We start from the raw sequence: 22352 nt of genomic DNA on the forward strand, positions 1-22352 counted from the left end.
CTCCAACTAGACGCTCCATTTAGGCTCTCCACCTAGACGTTCTACCTAGACTCTCCACCTAGATGTTCCACCTACAGTAGACTCTCCACCTAGACGCTCCATTAAGGCTCTCCACCTAGACGCTCCAGCTAGACGCTCCATTAAGGCTCCCACCTAGACGCTCCATTTTGGCTCTCCACCTAGACGTTTTACCTAGACTCTCCACCTAGATTCTCCCAAGCCTCTTCATGTGAACAGGCGTCACTCATGTACAACACGTCGTGTAATCTGTAATATCCCAGAGGGCTCTGCATTACCAGCACAGGGTGGGCAGGAGGAGAGACAATTCTTCTCCATCGTTCCACTTGTTTCTTCTCCTGCACTGTCTACAATAAAGGAAAGAGAGAGATTATAATAAGTGATAAGGACACAGAATACCGTAATGCAGTGAGTGATATAATGGAAACCATACGGCTGGGGTCACACGGGGGCATCTTCAGACATTGCATGTTAACAAGCTCTCTCTATTGGTTCCTGGAAATAGACGACATCAATGTCTGACAGCAGCTTATTGTGTCTCTCCTCTTCTCTTTCCAGGAGAGGTTGGACATGGTGAGTATAAGTGTTTGTTGTTTTTACTCGCCTCCACCGGGCCTTCACGTATTATACTCTGGGGTCTGAGGAGACCCCAGAGTATAATAGTCTTTTATGGGTGCATAACCAAAAGTTCTGCATTCAGGTAAAGCCCGAAATATTTGGAACATTTGTGCTAAATCCGGTTCTATCTGCATCTATCCGCTCATTTTAGCAACTACTTAGAGGAATCGATCAATCCCTGTGCACCACAATTCTCAGGGGATAATCGTACACATCAGGGAGAGTGTGTGCCTACATAGGCAGTACGGAGACTTACAAGTCATTCCTGCTCTGCTAGGGATTCTGGGTAAAAATATGCAAATCTATTCTCCAGGATGTAATTAGGAGATCAGTGCCTCTGTACGCCACCCTATAGAGGACAGCCTCCTTAACATCATGCATGACTCAGTTAATAAGCCTACTGACATGGTGCGGAGTTTATTGCCAAATTAGTATTTCTATTCCAAAAGGAACAGATTCCCAGCTATGGACAGCGCTGTTTCGGTCTTTTGGACCTCCTCAGGATAGCGCAGGGATACTGATTTGGCAGAGTGAGAGACTATAGACCAGGGTCAGGGGATAATCATAGAGGGCGGCATTCAGAGTGCACTGTTCTCCTAATTTCATCCTGGAGAATAGATTTGCATATTTTTCACCACAATTATGGCAACAAAAAGTCACAAAATAGAATCTTTTTGAGCTTATAGTAGTTGTATAAATATTTGAAACATTTTGGATTTCTGTAACAGCGAAAAGTGGGCACTAAAGTAGCTAGCCTGGCACATGGGTGGAGACAGCCTGGCACATGGGTGGAGACAGCCCGGCACATGGGTGGAGACAGCCCGGCACATGGGTGGAGACAGCCCGGCACATGGGTGGAGACAGCCCGGCACATGGGTGGAGACAGCCGGGCACATGGGTGGAGACAGACAGGCACATGGGTGGAGACAGCCCAGCACATGGGTGGAGACAGCCCGGCACATGGGTGGAGACAGCCGGGCAGGCAGATGTACCTCAATTTATGAAATGCAACTTCTTAAAAAAAATTGCAAAAATTGTTACAATCTCCTATCTGTAGACGTGTCATAGAAAGTGGAATAACATCTCAGGACAGATGTGCGAAGTATATAAAAGTCTGGCCAGAAACGTACCTGTGCCGTAGGATATATTGCAGCTTATTTCCTCGCCTTTGGGTAATGTGGACAGGTTGTGGTGCAGCGAGCTGGTGACTGTGATCAGGTCTCCGGTTCTGGTCACTCTTTCTTCCCTACTTATGGGATCTCCTCCATTGTTCCAGGTTATTGAGGCTCTTTGTGATCCGGACGTCTTACACTCGATTGTAAAGATTTCATCCTGATCTTCAGAAACTCAAAAAGAAATTTATAAGTTTACATTTATGTTCTTGCTCTTTTTATACAATTTGATATATAAACCCCGCAGATTGATTTGTGTTGTATAATGACATCATCTTCTTATTATAAATCGGTTCAATTCCCCTCTGTCCTGTGACCATCCAGGATACTGAGCCACCCGCACCAATCTCTATAGTCCTCCCAGAGTGTCCCTGCACACTGAGTTCACATCTGGAACGTTGTATCCGTTCTGGTCTGTTGCAGGACCAGAAATAGTGACAACGAGCCAATGGACAGCAGCGGGTCTCCAGGAACTCCACTGGCCATAAGAGGGACTGTCAGGACTTTGTCTGGGATTTGTGTGTAGGAGATTGAGCTGAGAATGCAGCCTTACATTAGTCATGGTTCTCATATATTAGCGCCTGTCAAGGGATCTTAAAAGCAGTCAGAGACTCAATACTCGAAATGCCGGCCACATTTTTTGTCCCCTCCCAGGCCTGCCAATAGGCCGCCTTAGGTCAGTCTCTACATGACTTATGTAAGGAATCCTGCACCAGTCCATTTGAACAGACCAAGTAATAATATTCCTCAGCCTTCCTGCTCAAGAATATTTTCATTTTTGAAATTTTTGTAAAGCAACTTTTGACTTTTTTTTTTTCAGTCTTCAATGTCGTCTGGGACAAGACCTTGCACACTATGAACCTCACTATGTGTAAGCTTAAGTTGCATTGTCATTTGTACTCAGTGTAATCGGGGTTACGGTTTTTGCCTGTACCTCCCACAAGGTGCAGAAGGGGTCCTGAGTGTCGGACTGCAGCAATAACCTTCATGCACGTCAAAGAAAAGGGCACCTGGAACTTGTGTCCTCAGTCCCACACATGGTATCAGAACTAAGATAGAAGGATGGAAGCGCTGGTCTTAATACTGTGAGCCCTGTCGGCAGATGTGCCCAAATTATCAAGTCCCCCTCTTCCTCTCTGCCTCCTCTTGTGTGATCCAGCGCATTGATATCTGCACTGGCCTAGATCTCAGCTATAACTCGCACCAGTTTTCTGACATGAGTTATAATAAATCTGACAGTTCAGGACATTCTGGTCCTGGACAGGTTTGGTGGTGAGCAGGATACAAGGACGACACAATATGGCGGCACCGTATTTGTAAATTCCCCCTCAATATCCATATTTGGGACGCTCTGCTCTCACCTGCGACACTTCTTCTCTTTCTTTTTGTTTTACTTCGTAGCTGGAAGTTACACCCCGGAGATATATTGTTGTTACTGTTCAGCCACAGACCTTTCTGTATGTTGGTTCCAGGTGGTTCTTGGTGTTGGGTCTTTATCTGTGGAGGGTTTAAGGTGACACTGAAGTCGGCCGGACCCTTACAGATGACCTCTCTGACCCCACCTGGATGGTAGAAATGGAACAAAGTAAAGCAAAGTAACAAACAGCTTTGCAACAATTTCTCAAGCAAGAACCGATGATAGATCAAAAACTACAATCTGATCTCCCACCTCCTGTGACCTCCGGCAGGACCTGCTGTCTGTGTCTCCTTCATATTGACTAGGAGAATTTTTGGAACCGTGTGGGCATTTTCTTGCTTGCACAGAATGTTTTACATCCCTACATCATCTCAGTGGGATTTAGATCCAGAGCTTTGGTTTGGACATTTAGCAATCCTCCATATGTATTGTCCCCCTGCATTGTCACCTCCTGTATATTCTTAGATGACCATATACAGTAGGTGTCTTGGAGTTTTCATGCTTGTGCGCCATTTTGGAATGTATATAAATGTGCGGCATCAAGGCGGAAACCCCCAAAACCTCACCAAAACCTCACCTCATCAAAATCACATCCTCATAGCTGTGGCCACTGCAAAAATGTCATCCTAAACTTTGTATAAATCTCATGTTTTTATTTTAGAAGAGTTTGTGTAGTGGATTTGTCTGCGTCAAATACCTCTGTGTGAACAAAACCTTATAGACATCATAACATTACTTTCATAGGATGAGTGGGATGGAGTGTATGTATGAAGTGTATGGGATGGAGTGTATGTATGAAGTGTATGGGATGGAGTGTATGTATGAAGTGTATGGGATGGAGTGTATGTATGAAGTGTATGGGATGGAGTGTATGTATGAAGTGTATGGGATGGAGTGTATGTATGAAGTGTATGGGATGGAGTGTATGTATGAAGTGTATGGGATGGAGTGTATGTATGAAGTGTATGGGATGGAGTGTATGTATGAAGTGTATGGGATGGAGTGTATGTATGAAGTGTATGGGATGGAGTGTATGTATGAAGTGTATGGGATGGAGTGTATGTATGAAGTGTATGGGATGGAGTGTATGTATGAAGTGTATGGGATGGAGTGTATGTATGAAGTGTATGGGATGGAGTGTATGTATGAAGTGTATGGGATGGAGTGTATGTATGAAGTGTATGGGATGGAGTGTATGTATGAAGTGTATGGGATGGAGTGTATGTATGAAGTGTATGGGATGGAGTGTATGTATGAAGTGTATGGGATGGAGTGTATGTATGAAGTGTATGGGATGGAGTGTATGTATGAAGTGTATGGGATGGAGTGTATGTATGAAGTGTATGGGATGGAGTGTATGTATGAAGTGTATGGGATGGAGTGGACTTCGGGCACTACTGATGGGGTAAAGGAGTTTAGTCCTTACTGGGACCACTGGAGGAGCAGAGCACTATTGTGACCACTATGGAGGGAGGGCGTACTGTGACTACAGGGGGCGGCTGAACAACTGGGGACTTTGACTAGTGTTGGCTGTTATCATGGTGATGCCCACTATGGGGGGGGGGGGTCTTCATTCTCACCATTGTCTCCAGAAGTTGTCTTGAATAAAAGAGGGAACGTCACATCGGATTGTTGTCTTGTACTTACGCACTTTCGGCAGACAGACCTCGCCCTTCAGAGCCCCTGCAGGATAGATGTTGAAGATAACCATAAAGCAGGCCTGGTCCTCTTTTTCCAGTTGTGATATCGCGATGGACGACGTCCTTTGGTCTTTGGTTTGAGTCACTGAGAGACGGTTTTCGTATTGCTTGGAGATCTTTACCCCGTATTTTTCACTGTGTGTCACCAAGGTCTCATAAGATTTCCCGGCTCTCCTTTGCCAGGTGACTTGTATGACCTCCATATGCGGTGGGATCTTACACGTAACGCTAGCGTTGCCTCCATTGCTTGTGTGTGTGCAGTTTACCAGGGGATCTAGTCCTAAAAAGAAGAAAATCAGGGTTATGGATATGAAAAAAATAAATGACATTGTAGTATATGGATAATCAGTATTACATAAAAGTATGTGAACCCCGGCATATCTTCATATTGAGCTGGGCCCTTTATGCAGTCATGACAACCTCCAGTCTGATAGGAAAGATTTCTACAACATTTCGATGTGTCAGTGCTAATTGTGCTGGCGAGGTCAGGCACTGATGCTGGGGAGATGGGGTACTATTGCCCTTCCAGTTCATCGAAGGTGTTGGATGGGGGTGAATTCAGGGCTGTCTCCGGCCACCTGAGTTTCTTCATTAAACACATGAACCCTCATCTATGGAGCCCACATCTATGGAGCCCACACCTATGGAGCCCACACCTATGGAGCCCACACCAATGGAGCCCACACCAATGGAGCCCACACCAATGGAGCCCACACCAATGGAGCCCACATCTATGGAGCCCACACCAATGGAGCCCTCATCTATGGAGCCGACACCAATGGAGCTCACATCTATGGAGCCCACATCTATGGAGCCCTCATCTATGGAGTCCACATCTATGGAGCCCACACCTATGGAGCCCACACCAATGGAGCCCACACCAATGGAGCCCACATCTATGGAGCCCTCATCTATGGAGCCCACATCTATGGAGCCCACACCAATGGAGCCCACACCTATGGAGCCCACACCAATGGAGCCCACACCAATGGAGCCCACATCTATGGAGCCCACATCTATGGAGCCCTCATCTATGGAGTCCACATCTATGGAGCCCACATCTATGGAGCCGACACCAATGGAGCCCTCATCTATGGAGCCGACACCAATGGAGCTCACATCTATGGAGCCCACATCTATGGAGCCCTCATCTATGGAGCCCACATCTATGGAGCCCTCATCTATGGAGTCCACATCTATGGAGCCCACACCAATGGAGCCCACATCTATGGAGCCCACATCTATGGAGCCCACACCTATGGAGCCTACATCTATGGAGCCCACATCTATGGAGCCCACATCTATAGAACCCACATTTATGGAGTCCATATCTATGGAGCCCTCATCTATGGAGCCCACAATCTATGGAGCGCACATCTATGGAGCCCACCTCTATGGAGCCCACCTCTATGGAGCTCACATCTATGGAGCCCACACCAATGGAGCCCACATCTATGGAGCCCACATCTATGGAGCCCACACCTATGGAGCCTACATCTATGGAGCCCACATCTATGGAGCCCACATCTATAGAACCCACATTTATGGAGTCCATATCTATGGAGCCCTCATCTATGGAGCCCACAATCTATGGAGCGCACATCTATGGAGCCCACAATCTATGGAGCGCACATCTATGGAGCCCACCTCTATGGAGCCCACCTCTATGGAGCCCACACCAATGGAGCCCTCATCTATGGAGCTCACATCTATGGAGCCCACACCTATGGAGCCCACACCTATGGAGCACACATCTATGGAGCCCTCATCAATGGAGCCCACACCTATGGAGCCCACACCTATGGAGCCCACATCTATAGAGCCCACATCTATAGAGCCCACATCTATGGAGCCCACATCTATAGAACCCACATTTATGGAGTCCATATCTATGGAGCCCTCATCTATGGAGCCCACAATCTATGGAGCGCACAATCTATGGAGCGCACAATCTATGGAGCCCACATCTATGGAGCCCACATCTATGGAGCCCACAATCTATGGAGCGCACATCTATGGAGCCCACCTCTATGGAGCCCACCTCTATGGAGCCCACACCAATGGAGCCCTCATCTATGGAGCACACATCTATGGAGCTCACATCTATGGAGCCCACACCTATGGAGCCCACACCTATGGAGCACACATCTATGGAGCCCTCATCAATGGAGCCCACATCTATGGAGCCCACACCTATGGAGCCCACATCTATGGAGCCCACATCTATAGAGCCCACATCTATGGAGCCCACATCTATAGAACCCACATTTATGGAGTCCATATCTATGGAGCCCTCATCTATGGAGCCCACAATCTATGGAGCACACAATCTATGGAGCCCACATCTATGGAGCCCACATCTATGGAGCCCACATCTATGGAGCCCACATCTATAGAGCCCACATCTATGGAGCCCTCATCAATGGAGCCCACATCTATGGAGCCCTCATCAATGGAGCCCACATCTATGGAGCGTACATCTATAGAGCCCACATCTATGGAGCCCTCATCTATAGAGCCCACATCTATGGAGCCCTCATTTATGGAGCCCTCATCTATAGAACCCACATTTATGGAGTCCATATCTATGGAGCCCTCATCTATGGAGCCCACAATCTATGGAGCCCACATCTATAGAGCCCACATCTATGGAGCCCGCATCTATGGAGCGCACATCTATGGAGCCCTCATCTATGGAGCCCTCATCTATGGAGCCCACATCTATGGAGCCCACATCTATGGAGCCCTCATCTATAGAACCCACATTTATGGAGTCCATATCTATGGAGCCCACAATCTATGGAGCCCACATCTATGGAGCCCTCATCTATAGAACCCACATTTATGGAGTCCATATCTATGGAGCCCTCATCTATGGAGCCCACAATCTATAGAGCCCTCATCTATGGAGCCCTCATCTATGGAGCCCTCATCTATGGAGCCCACATTTATGGAGCCCACATCTATGGAGCTCACATCTATGGAGCCCACATCTATGGAGCCCTCATCTATGGGGCCCTCATCTATGGAGCCCTCATCTATGGAGCCCACATCTATGGAGCCCTCATCTATAGAACCCACATTTATGGAGTCCATATCTATGGAGCCCTCATCTATGGAGCCCACAATCTATGGAGCCCACATCTATGGAGCCCACATCTATGGAGCCCGCATCTATGGAGCCCTCATCTATGGAGCCCACATCTATGGAGCGTACATCTATAGAGCCCACATCTATGGAGCCCTCATCTATACAGCCCTCATCTATGGAGCGCACATCTATGGAGCCCTCATCTATGGAGCCCACATCTATGGAGCGTACATCTATAGAGCCCACATCTATGGAGCCCACATCTATGGAGCGCACATCTATGGAGCGCACATCTATGGAGCCCACATCTATGGAGCCCACATCTATGGAGCCCTCATCTATGGAGCCCACATCGATGGAGCTCTCATTTATAGAGCCCACATTTATGGAGCCCACATTTATGGAGCCCACATCTATGGAGCCCACATCTATGGAGTCCACATCTATGGAGCCCACATCTCTAGAGCCCTCATCTATAGAGCCCACATCTATGGAGCCCACATCTATGGAGCCCACATCGATGGAGCCCTCATCTAGGGAGCCCTCATCTATAGAGCCCACATCTATGGAGCCCTCATTTATAGAGCCCACATTTATGGAGCCCACATCTATGGAGCCCACATCTATGGAGTCCACATCTATGGAGCTCACATCTATAGAGCCCTCATCTATGGAGCCCTCATCTATAGAGCCCACATCTATGGAGCCCTCATTTATGGAGCCCACATCTATGGAGCCCACATCTATGGAGCCCACATCTATGGAGCCCACATCTATAGAGCCCTCATCTATGGAGCCCTCATCTATAGAGCCCACATCTATGGAGCCCTCATTTATGGAGCCCACATCTATGGAGCCCACATCTATGGAGCCCACATCTATGGAGCCCACATCTATGGAGCCCTCATTTATGGAGCCCTCATTTATGGAGGCCTCATCTATGGAGCCCACATCGATGGAGCCCACATCGATGGAGCCCTCATCTATAGAACCCACATTTATGGAGTCCATATCTATGGAGCCCACAATCTATGGAGCCCACATCTATGGAGCCCACATTTATGGAGTCCATATCTATGGAGCCCTCAATCTATGGAGCACACAATCTATGGAGCCCACATCTATGGAGCCCACATCTATGGAGCCCACATCTATGGAGCCCTCAACTATAGAGCCCACATCTATGGAGCCCACATCTATGGAGCCCACATCTATGGAGCCCTCATCAATGGAACCCACATCTATGGAGCCCTCATTTATGGAGCCCTCATCTATGGAGCCCACACCTATGGAGCCCGCATCTATGGAGCCCACATCTATGGAGCCCACATCTATAGAACCCACATTTATGGAGTCCATATCTATGGAGCCCTCATCTATGGAGCCCTCATCTATGGAGCCCACAATCTATGGAGCCCACATCTATGGAGCCCACATCTATGGAGCCCACATCTATGGAGCCCACATCTATGGAGCCCACATCTATGGAGCCCTCATCTATGGAGCCCACATCTATGGAGCGTACATCTATAGAGCCCACATCTATGGAGCCCACATCTATGGAGCGCACATCTATGGAGCGCACATCTATGGAGCGCACATCTATGGAGCGCACATCTATGGAGCCCTCATCTATGGAGCCCTCATCTATACAGCCCTCATCTATGGAGCCCACATCTATGGAGCTCACATCTATAGAGCCCTCATCTATGGAGCCCTCATCTATGGAGCCCTCATTTATAGAGCCCACATTTATGGAGTCCACATCTATGGACCCACATCTATAGAGCCCTCATCTATAGAGCCCACATCTATGGAGCGCACATCTATGGAGCCCACATCTATGTAGCCCACATCTATAGAGCCCTCATCTATAGAGCCTACATCTATGGAGCCCTCATCTATGGAGCCCTCATCTATGGAGCCCTCATCTCTGTAGTGCACATCTATGGAGTTCTCGTTTATGGAGCCCTCGTCCATGGAGCCCTAGTCGATGGAGCCCTCGTCGATGGAGCCCTCGTCGATGGAGCCCACATCCATGGAGCCCACATCCATGGAGCCCACATCCATGGAGCCCTCATCTATGGAGCCCACATCGATGGAATCCACATCTTGCCCTCTCCACATCAGTAGCTTCTGATTCTCAGAGACAGCCAGGCAGGCTGATCAGTGCCGGGTACAGAGGTCACTATAGGTTGGCAGTATAAAAATGAGACTGAGACACCCATTTAATGTCTTTATTCTTAATAGTCTAAGGCAGTGGGGTCTGCATGCTTTGGAAGTACGGTGGTGGTCAGTGGACCTCCATTGGGGGATGCAGATAATGGATCGCCACAGAACAGACTGGTATTGTGAGGGTGTGGCCATATTAGACTGAGGACAGAGGAATTAAAGGGGTTGTCCAGGAACCAGGAAAGTTGGATACTGATGACCTAGAATAGAATAGAATATAGAATATATATTATAGAATAGAATAGATCATCAGTATCAGATTGGTTGGGGTTCGACACCCAGACCCTGCACCGATCAGCTGCTTCAACTTTGTACAAATTCAATATGAAACTGTATTTGTTATTTGCTTATGTAGCAGAGGGCAGGGGTCTCTTTTTAAGAATAGAACTGATACATGCTATAGATTGTAATATGTTACTATAGATAAGCCACGCCCACGTCCCTCATCCAATAGCAAAGTGACAAGCCTTGTGAAAACAGTGCAATAAAATATTTTAAATGGTGCAGAATAAGGCCCCATTCACACCACCATAGTAGTTTTTAGTATATTGTCAGCAATTGCATTTAGTATACGGAACGATTCATTTCAGTGTCCGAGCTGTAGAAAGTACAAAAACTGGAGGAAGTCATAGACTCTCACATACAAGTGTAGGGGATCGTACCAGTATTTTTGTGCATTTGTGACTGTGGAAAGGGCCAACGTTAAGGCATTTGCCCAAGACCCTCATCCCCAAAGGGGCCCACTGGGATGCAGAACCTGATGACTGAAATCCCATCAGGTCCGGCCATGACAATAATGGAAATCAGAATCATATACCGTGGGCCCCCTTTCCAATAGAAACTGCCCAGTGGAGGTCTGTAAAAATAACAAACATTTTTAGTCACCTCTCCTGGGAGTCCAGTGATCCAGCATCATCTTCTGGCCATTTCTGAGCAGAGGCCTGTGATTGAGACACATGAAGTCATCCACAGACCTGTAGAGGAAGGTGGCAGAGACAGCAGAGCAACGTGATGATGCCCAGGAGAGGTGAGTACAACTGTTTGTTATTTTCACTTCCCTCTTCTGGGCCTCTGATTGTTATACTTTGGGGTTTGGAGAGAGTATATTATTCTGTGTGGGGTCTTTGTGGAGTATATTATACTGTATTGGGCCACTGTGGAGTATATTATACTGTATTGGGCCACTGTGGAGTATATTATACTGTATTGGGCCACTGTGGAGTATATTATACTGTATTGGGCCACTGTGGAGTATATTATACTGTATTGGGCCACTGTGGAGTATATTATACTGTTTTGGGCCACTGTGGAGTATATTATACTGTATTGGGCCACTGTGGAGTATATTATACTGTATTGGGCCACTGTGGAACATTATACTGTATTGGGGCACTCTGGAGTATATTATACTGTATTGGGCCACTGTGGAATATATTATACTGTATTGGGCCACTGTGGCGTATATTATTCTGTATTGGGCCACTGTGGAACATTATACTGTATTGGGCCACTATGGAGCATATTATACTGTATTGGGCCACTGTGGAGTATATTATACTGTATTGGGCCACTGTGGAGTATATTATACTGTATTGGGCCACTGTGGAGTATATTATACTGTATTGGGCCACTGTGGAACATTATACTGGGGCGGCACTGTGGAGCATATTATACTGTATTGGGCCACTGTGGAGTATATTATACTGTATTGGGCCACTGTGGCGTATATTATTCTGTATTGGGCCACTGTGGAACATTATACTGTATTGGGCCACTATGGAGCATATTATACTGTATTGGGCCACTGTGGAGTATATTATACTGTATTGGGCCACTGTGGAGTATATTATACTGTATTGGGCCACTGTGGAACATTATACTGGGGCGGCACTGTGGAGCATATTATACTGTATTGGGCCACTGTGGAGTATATTATACTGTATTGGGCCACTGTGGAGTATATTATACTGTATTGGGCCACTGTGGAGTATATTATACTGTATTGGGCCACTGTGGCGTATATTATACTGTATTGGGCCACTGTGGAACATTATACTGTATTGGGCCACTGTGGAGCATATTATACTGTATTGGGCCACTGTGGAGTATATTATACTGTATTGGGCCACTGTGGAGTATATTATACTGTATTGGGCCACTGTGGAGTATATTATACTGTATTGGGCCACTGTGGAGTATATTATACTGTATTGGGTCACTGTGGAACATTATACTGTATTGGGCCACTGTGGAGCATATTATACTGTATTGGGCCACTGTGGAGTATATTATACTGTATTGGGCCACTGTGGAACATTATACTTGGGCGGCACTGTGGGAAATATATTGTGTGGTGCTACTAAGGGGTATTATAGTGTGTGTGGGCTTTGGGGAGCCTATTGTACTGTGTGGAGCATTATATACAATGTGGGGCCACTATTGGGAGTCGGGGGAACATTTTATACTGTGCAGGGCACTGTGGAGCATTATATTATGTGGGGTATAAGGGGGGTTTAATTGTTAATGGGTTTATTTATAATGGGGACTATTATTTATAAGGAGGAGCTCTTTATAACGCAGCGGTATTATTTGTAAGGGGTGACTGATACAGGGCACTATTTATCCTATTAATATTGATGTTCGGATGTTTGTTCCTCAATCACGCAAAACCCGCTCGACCGATTTGGCTGAAAGTTTCCACAAACATAGTTAATACACCCCATTGCGCAATAGGCTACTTTTCGTCACAATAGCGCACATACGTTTGTGCCAGGACCCCCACAAAACCCAAACTCACACCACCATCTCTGCAATTTCACACACTTTGGACCATAGCAAGCCACAAAATTCATATTGCCCTCTACAGCCTCGCCCCTAACCCCACACAATCACATATACATAGACTTTACCACTTTGCCCCTCACCTTACCGATACTCCAGGAGGCGCTCTATAACGCTCCGGAGCAGCCATGTTTGCAGACCCCCAACGCTCTGACAATCCGCAACACCGCCCACCCATGTCAATACCCCTAGGCAGTCTAATAAATGCAAAAAAAAGTTTAAAAAAAAGTAAAAAAAAAATATAAAAACAAATAAAAAGGATTAAAAATTCAAATCCCCCCCCTTTCCCTAGAACACATATAAAAGTAGTTAAAAACTGTGAAACACATACATGTTAGGTATCCCCGCGTCCGAAATCGCCTGCTCTACAAAGCTATACAAATATTTTTCCTGTTCGGTAAACGCCGTAGTGGGAAAAATGGTCAAAAGTGCCAAACCGCCGTTTTTTCACTGTTTTGATTCTGATAAAAATTTGAATAAAAAGTGATCAAAGCAATAATATTTCCCGAAAATGGTAGAACTACAAAGTACACCCGGTCCCGCAAAAAAAGCTGCCCTATACATCCCCGTACACACACGTATAAAAAAGTTGGAATATGGCGACTTTTCAAAAAAAATTTTTTTAACACAGTTTTGGATTTTTTTAAGGGGTCAAAATGTAAAGAAAAGCATATAAATTTGGTATCCCCGGAATCGTAACGAAACACAGAATACAGGAGACATGTCATTTTGGTTGCACAGTGAACGCCGTAAAACCAAAGCCCGTAAGAAAGTCGCAGAAATGCATTTTTTCTTGAAATCCACCCCATTCTGAATTTTTCCCCTGCTTCCCAGTACATTATATAGAATAAATAATGGTGGCATCAGGAAGAAAAATTTGTCCCAGGAAAAATTAAGACCTCACATGGCTCTGGGAGCCGAGAAATAAAAAAGTTATGGGGTTTAGAAGGAGGGGAGTCAAAAACGAAAAACGAAAATCAAAAAATGCCATCGGCGGGAAAGGGTTAACTTCAAATACTTCTGTCCCAAAGTCACTATGTAAAGTTTCTCACAACACCGTATATATAGCAGCTCAAATACAAAGTAACTGCAACACAAAAGTCTCACGGATTCTCTGAATTACAGCAAAAACAAGATACAAAGTTACATTTCATATCCCATACCTTATACACAGTACGAAAACCTTACCCGCGCCTGTATATACCCACTGCTACAATCACCGCAGACCAAGTCGCGGGTAACAGCTAGTCATTTATAAGGACATAAGGTGTAATATTATTTATAATGAGGCGATATAATAACTGATGACTAGCAGGTCTAAACATGGTTATAGATATTGTGTGTGGGAAATACTTATTAATACTTTTTGGATGTTATTAGAGGGGCGGTCACGTCAGGAGCTGCACTGCCTTGTGACATCACTGAAGACGCTGCTGCTTCTATATCAGCACTTGGGGCCCCGCTATTACCTTTGCCCAGGGTCACACTTATCTAACAGCGGCCCTGACTGCGGATGACATTCTACTGCAATGTGGACGAGTTTATTGCATTATATGAATCTGTAAAATCCCCTACAGCCGTGTCCATGTAACCTAAAATAAGACAGACAAGACTAGATAACTCCCCCCCCAGTATATACAGAGAGTAGAAGGAAAGCATGACTATAAAAATGGTCTAGTAGAGCCTGTGGCTAACCCCCCAACCCCCTTTTACCTGTACCTACCCATTAAGGACACGGACACAATGGTTGGAAGGAAAGGCCACAGCGGCATTTTATTATTACATCCCTTATATTACCATAAACCACCAAAACCAATAATACACATTTACATTAACATATTGTCATCCCGACATTTGCATATTATTAACATATCATTAACATCTCATTAACATATGTATTACCACCACCCACTACTATAACACTGGAATCCCAAACAATCATGGAAACAGAATCTCCTCCCCTCCTCAAAGGAGGGGCCTCTGAAGGCACCAACCCCAAGACACAACCAGAACCTCCGCTTATTACCCCCGGCCGTAATGCACCTAGCCCAAGGGCACCGCCATCGGAGGGCAACTCCATCCTGTATCCCCTTACTACAGGACTTGTTCACTAAGCTGGTTTCCCAACCAGTAACCGTCCAAGGGGGGGGGGTGAGGATCACCCCTTAGTCCTCCACCCCCGTAGTGCCTCCAAAGACCCCTCCTGTGCACGCCAAGCCGAGGGCGTATGACACCTTATACGCGCTCGTCACCCCACACCCGCACAGCCCGGTCTATGCCGTCCTGAATCCCCAACAACCAAATGTCCATCCCAACCGCATTAAGATGAACACCATCAGAGCGAAAAAGCTCAGGCGAAACAGACTCCAACTCACGATGACGCACAACCAAACCCCCATTCCTAGCCACAAAACGCCCAACCCCTCTGTTAATCTTCACTCTCGCCCTATCAAGGCCCGCGACCGAACGGGCATTGCGCCAGTGCATTCTGGCCACAATGTCCGACCAGACGACAATCAGCCCAGGCATAGACGACCACAGGCGCAGCAGATCCAGCTTAATGTCACGCATCACCTCCCTCGAAGCTCTGACACCCAAGTCATTGCCCCCTGCGTGCACAACTAAAACATCAGGGGGACGATCCATATCAGAATAATACTGCACCTCAGAAAGAAGACGGGACCACAACATTCCCCGGACCCCCAGCCACCTGATCTGCGCCACGGACCTATCAAAACCAAGTTGCCTCCCTGAAGGACGGACAGCAGCACGCGCTCCACCCCAGTAGACGTATGAGTGGCCCACGACCCAGACCAAACATGAAGCCGGATCTGAAAAACACAAAGAAAAACACACCAAAATACAGTAGGCAGCTAAGAAGCCGAACCAATGCGCAAAGAAAATCATCCCACCCTACAGGAGCTGAGGCCGAACGTAAATCTTAAAACGGTCCGACTCCCATCTCCCAATTCGTCGTATCATGTCCTGTGGCAATCCCCAACGCGCAGCCTCGGTCGCGGCGCCTATCCGGAATGAATGTGAGCTATAGTCCCTAGAAGGCAAACCAAGAACCTGAAGCCCCCGCCTCAACACCTGGACAAATTGAAAACGGGACAGACAAGAAGAATCAGCGTGCAATAACAGGGCAAGTCCCCCTTCTGGGCGGACCCGCAGAAACGACTCAAAGTTAGCAACCGGACAAACGGCCGACCCCGGTAGGTGTCGAAGCCGCACTAACAAACCCCTCCCCAGCTGATCCGTTTTGGATTTCCGAATGCGACACACCAACTCATCCCCGGACCTCCAACAATCAGAAAGCAATAAACCGCCGGGACGCCCTCTACTCGGAGACACCAGTTCAGACACACGAAACGCCCCGAAAAAGGCCAAAGAGAAGGCCAAACCAAACAAAACCGCCTCGTATTCTGAACTGCACACCTGTCCCAAAGCCCCCACTAAATCCACTAAAACACGAAATGATATAGGTCGGCGAGAATCCCGAGACCCTGAACCCCTCCGAAAACCTTTAACGGCCTGTCGGACTAAAAAGGACTTAGTAAAATCCCTAAAACCCCGAAACTTGAACCAAAAGGCCAATACAGCCAACCGCTTAGCCAGGCCCGATGGGGAAACCCCGGAACCAAAAAGAGACCCTACGAAAAACAACAACACCGATTCCCAGTCCCCAGGCACCCCATCCCCATAAACCTCCCCCACCAACTGTTCCCATTCCGTCCACACCTGACTATAACCCTTCCAAGTCGAGTCCCCTAGGGACCGCCTCACCAAAGCCATTGCCGTCCTCACACCAACGTCCACAGCTCCCCTGGACAAGGGATGCCAACCGGGTCCGCCTCTGGCGCCACCTCCCGAAACCGGTCCCACTGGAAACGAGAGATGGAGTCAGCAATTACATTCTTAGTCCCTGGTAGGTGTACCGCAACAAAATGAGAATTCAGCTCCAAACCCCGCAAAACCAAGTGACGCAACAACCGTACTACCGGCGGCGAATTAGCAGTTTGGGAATTGATAGCCTGGACCACCCCCATGTTGTCACATTGAAAGCGGACCTTGCGGTTACGCAGCCGCTCGCCCCAGATGACGGTAGCCGCAACAATCGGAAAGAGCTCGAGTAAAGCTAAGTTCCGTACCAGACCCTCCCGCCGCCAACTATCAGGCCACCCGCCGGAACACCATTGACCCTGAAAATAGGCCCCAAACCCAAACGACCCAGACGCATCCGTGAACAGTTCTAGATCCGAGTTGGTGACCGGCGCGGCCCGAACCAGTGATCTCCCATTATAACGCCCCAAAAATTCCCCCCAAACAACCAAATCCTCCCGCAACTCAGCACTCAAACGAATAAAGTGAAAGGGCCGCCGAACACCCGCCGTAGCCGCAGCCAGGCGACGGCAAAACACGGCACGCAAAATTAAGACGCCCCAGCAGAGATTGTAGATCCCGCAATCGGATCTTCTTCTGCCGTGCCGCCCGCCCCACCAGATCACGCAACTCCACCAACTTGTCCTCCGGCAGCCTGCACTCCATCTGAACCGAGTCTATAACAATACCAAGGAACTTGACCACAGTAGCTGGACCCTCCGTCTTCTCCGGCGCCAACGGTACGCCGAACCAGCGACATAAATCCTCCATAGTTCGCAACAACAAAGGACATACCCACGTCCCTGGGGGGCCAATGAACAAGAAGTCATCCAGGTAGTGCAGCACCGAATCCACCTGAGCGTGCTGCCGCACTACCCACTCCAAGAAGGTGCTGAACTCCTCAAAATAAGCACAGGAGATCGAGCACCCCATGGGGAGGCACAAATCCACATAATAACTATCCTGCCATTTGCACCCCAGTAAGTGGAAGCTATCCGGATGCACAGGGAGAAGACGGAACGCTGCCTCAATATCAGTTTTGACCAACAAGGCCCCAGGACCATAACGCCGCACCCATGCCAGAGCCGCATCGAACGAAGCGTAAGACACCGCGCACAAATCCGGATCTATACCGTCGTTGACCGACCCCCCATGCGGATGGGAAAGATGGTGGATGAGGCGGAATTTGTTAGGCTCCTTCTTGGGCACCACCCCCAAAGGGGACACCCGCAAACCCTCCAACGGGGGCAGAACAAACGGCCCCGCCATGCGGCCCAATTCCACCTCTTTCACCAGCTTATCCAAAACTACTTCAGGATGTGCCAACGCCGACGCCAGATTTCGCGGCTCCCCCCCAGACCCAACATTAGAACAAGGAATGCAAAACCCGTCAGAAAATCCCTTAAGTAAACGCGCCGCCGCCGCCCTATCTGGGTAAAGCCCGAGAAACTCCGCCATCCTTGCCACCCTCACCGGCGTCGCCCCTCTTTTGGTCAGCATCGCCCCCCTTTCCTTTACCTTTCTTAAAACAGCGGGTGAGGGCATGTGCCCCGCCGCATCCGGAGCACTCGTGTTTAAATTTACAGTCACTGCCGAATTTACAGTGCCCCTCATTGAATTGCCAGCAGCAACCCTTACCTCCGGAGCCCGAACGCCCAGACCCTGAGCCGCCGGCGCCATCCCGAAAGGACTGCCCAGTCGTACTCTTAGGGGCAGCCATTAGCTTCATCCATGAGCTAATGTCCTTATGGTCCCACCGCAAGGAAGGACGAACCGCCATACGCTGCCGAAAATGCTCGTCGTACCGCAGCCATGCATTACCCCCATACACGCGGTACGCTTCGCCTATAGAATCTAAATAGCAGAAAAGGGCCGAACAGCTCTCCGGCACCTTTTCACCCACGACACTGGCCAAAATGGCAAATGCCTGCAACCAATTAGAGAAGGTGCGGGGGATCAACCGATAACGGCGGCGCTCCTCCTCCTCCTTTTTGCACTCGTCCGGTTTAACCCGGTCCAAGTTAAACTTTTCCAAAGGGAGCAGGGAGAATATCTCCACGTACTCCCTCCTCCAAATCTTCTCCCGTACCTCCTGCTTTAAATGGGCACCCAAGGGGCCCTCAAAGCAAACATACACCTCGCCCTGCGCAGAATCAGCCATCCGGACGTCATCCTTAACCTTATCCGGCGCCACAGCCTCCCCAGAACCACTCACAGGCACACTCCCAACCGCCTCAGGAACCGCGGACTGCCCACTAAGTGCCCCAGACCCAACAGACCCCTGCCCTAGGGAACCCCACACCCCAGCCGGGGAACCCCCACCACGCCCAAGCAATAAACGGACATCCCTAAGTAAAACCTGCATAGTCTCAAACAATTGTCCCCTACCCTCCCCAAAATCCTCCCTCCCAGAAGGGGTGACGTTCAACTCACCAGCTCTATGGGGTTGCGCCCCAGCAGCCGTCCCTTCACTGATGCCGCTGCCTCCAGGCAGCGGAGGAAGTCCATGGGGATCGTCGACCCGAGCCGGCATCAAGCCACTCACGGAGGCAGGAGGATGAACAGAAGAGCTGCGCCTGCAGCAGGCCCGCTCCCCGGGCGTTCTCCGGCTCTGCGCAGCATCAGGACGTAGCAGGGACAGAGGCGCCGCCCCTTCCTCGTCAAGGGAACACTCTTCCACGTCGCTTCCGGATCCGGGGGCGGAGCCAGGAGACGTCGGGCCCGCCCCACTGCCAGCCGCCAGAGGAGAAACCAAAGATGGCCGCCGGCCCTGTACTTCCGGTGCGGCTGCAGCGCAATCCGCATCACTGGAAGCCCGGCGCTCCGACCTAGGCGCCGGGCTGGAGCAGGCAAGAGGCCCGACTGCCGGACCTCCGGGATCTACTGGCCCGCCCCCCGCTTGGAGCCTCAGCGGGGGAAGCGGCCGCCTCCAGGGATTCACGTCCACGTCGCCGGGGGGAAGGGGACTCGCGGCGGGACCCCCCCGGTGCCGCCCGCCTAGGCCGCGGGGCCGGATTCCTCCCAGCGCTGCCCCCAGCTGAGGAAAGGCGCCCAGCGGAAGCACGCGCTGAAGGTTCCCTTGCGGGGCTCCGTCTGCTTCTCCTAGGCGGCGGGGAGAGCTCCGGGCTCAGTCTCTCCGGCGGCCGCGCGCGTCTCCTGCGCGGCCGAAGTGCTCCATCAGATGCAGGAGGAACATCTGTACGGGCGGTCCCCAAGCATTCCTGCAGCCATCCAGGACCACGGAGCTCCGCAGCCTGCCGAACCTGCCGCAGAAGTGCATCGATATCCTCGGATAAGGACATGGTGAGTAGGAACAAGTTACTCCAACAGCCTCCTGTCACTAAGTGAGAGTCTGCCAGCATCTATTGTTTATTAAACAATAACTAAACCCCACCTATTGTCCCTTTCCTGACCCCCCTCTGTCCTTTACATGAACCTGTCTGCTCTGCATACCATTTTCTGTCATGTGCCCCCTACACTATCCCTTTGGGTCCGTTCCGTGGGCTTTCTGAGCGGAGGGAAATAACACAGAAGCCCCCGGACGTGTGATGTGGGAACTTACCGAGAATCACCTGGGAGATGGCCAGTATAGTAATAGTGACTGTAGTCAGTGCACAGATCTGTGGCCGGCTCCTCCACATGTTTCTGGCGGGAAAACTCATTGTAGTCGCTAAAATTACTTTCACTTTCCAGTTCTGGAGACTTTAACCCTTGACAATGATTTACACTCTGAGCTGCTGCTGAATAGCAAATCAAACAAGCTTTATTGGCAGGTCCGAATGGATATTTGGCATTGCCAAAGCTAGTATATATATATATATATATATACACACACTGTACAGACCTTATACATATATATACACACTGTACAGACCTTATACATATATATACACACTGTATAGACCTTATACATATATATATACACACTGTACAGACCTTATACATATATATATACACACTGTACAGACCTTATACATATATATACACACTGTACAGACCTTATACATATATATATACACACTGTACAGACCTTATACATATATATACACACTGTACAGACCTTATACATATATATATACACACTGTACAGACCTTATACATATATATACACACTGTACAGACCTTATACATATATATACACACTGTACAGACCTTATACATATATATATACACACTGTACAGACCTTATACATATATATACACACTGTACAGACCTTATACATATATATACACACTGTACAGACCTTATACATATATATATACACACTGTACAGACCTTATACATATATATACACACTGTACAGACCTTATACATATATATACACACTGTACAGACCTTATACATATATATATACACACTGTACAGACCTTATACATATATATACACACTGTACAGACCTTATACATATATATACACACTGTACAGACCTTATACATATATATATACACACTGTACAGACCTTATACATATATATACACACTGTACAGACCTTATACATATATATACACACTGTACAGACCTTATACATATATATATACACACTGTACAGACCTTATACATATATATACACACTGTACAGACCTTATACATATATATACACACTGTACAGACCTTATACATATATATATACACACTGTACAGACCTTATACATATATATACACACTGTACAGACCTTATACATATATATACACACTGTACAGACCTTATACATATATATATACACACTGTACAGACCTTATACATATATATACACACTGTACAGACCTTATACATATATATACACACTGTACAGACCTTATACATATATATATATACACACTGTACAGACCTTATACATATATATACACACTGTACAGACCTTATACATATATATACACACTGTACAGACCTTATACATATATATATATATACACACTGTACAGACCTTATACATATATATACACACTGTACAGACCTTATACATATATATATACACACTGTACAGACCTTATACATATATATATATATACACACTGTACAGACCTTATACATATACATACACACTGTACAGACCTTATACATATATATACACACTGTACAGACCTTATACATATACATACACACTGTACAGACCTTATACATATATATACACACTGTACAGACCTTATACATATATATATACACACTGTACAGACCTTATACATATATATACACACTGTACAGACCATATATATATATATATACACACACTGTACATACCTTATACATATATATACACACTGTACAGACCTTATACATATACATACACACTGTACAGACCTTATACATATATATACACACTGTACAGACCTTATACATATATATACACACTGTACAGACCTTATACATATATATACACAC

The 22352-nt window shown here is 47.6% G+C and overlaps 1 protein-coding gene across 1 annotated transcript in view; it reads right to left on the bottom strand.

The window, feature by feature from the left end:
- The window catches only part of LOC142193525 (uncharacterized), a 28653-nt gene extending 8380 nt beyond the window's left edge, over positions 1–20273 (bottom strand). The window contains exons 1-6 of the mRNA XM_075262498.1: positions 20174–20273; positions 19405–20073; positions 4873–5205; positions 3170–3370; positions 1767–1982; positions 297–365 (exon numbers count right to left, since the gene is read on the bottom strand). Coding sequence (XP_075118599.1) covers positions 297–365; positions 1767–1982; positions 3170–3370; positions 4873–5205; positions 19405–20073; positions 20174–20273 — 1588 coding nt within the window. The remainder of the gene's footprint in view (positions 1–296; positions 366–1766; positions 1983–3169; positions 3371–4872; positions 5206–19404; positions 20074–20173) is intronic.
- Positions 20274–22352: the final 2079 nt, after the last annotated feature.

The sequence above is a fragment of the Leptodactylus fuscus genome, chromosome 2 (assembly GCF_031893055.1).
Source record: "Leptodactylus fuscus isolate aLepFus1 chromosome 2, aLepFus1.hap2, whole genome shotgun sequence".
Lineage (NCBI taxonomy): Eukaryota > Metazoa > Chordata > Amphibia > Anura > Leptodactylidae > Leptodactylus > Leptodactylus fuscus.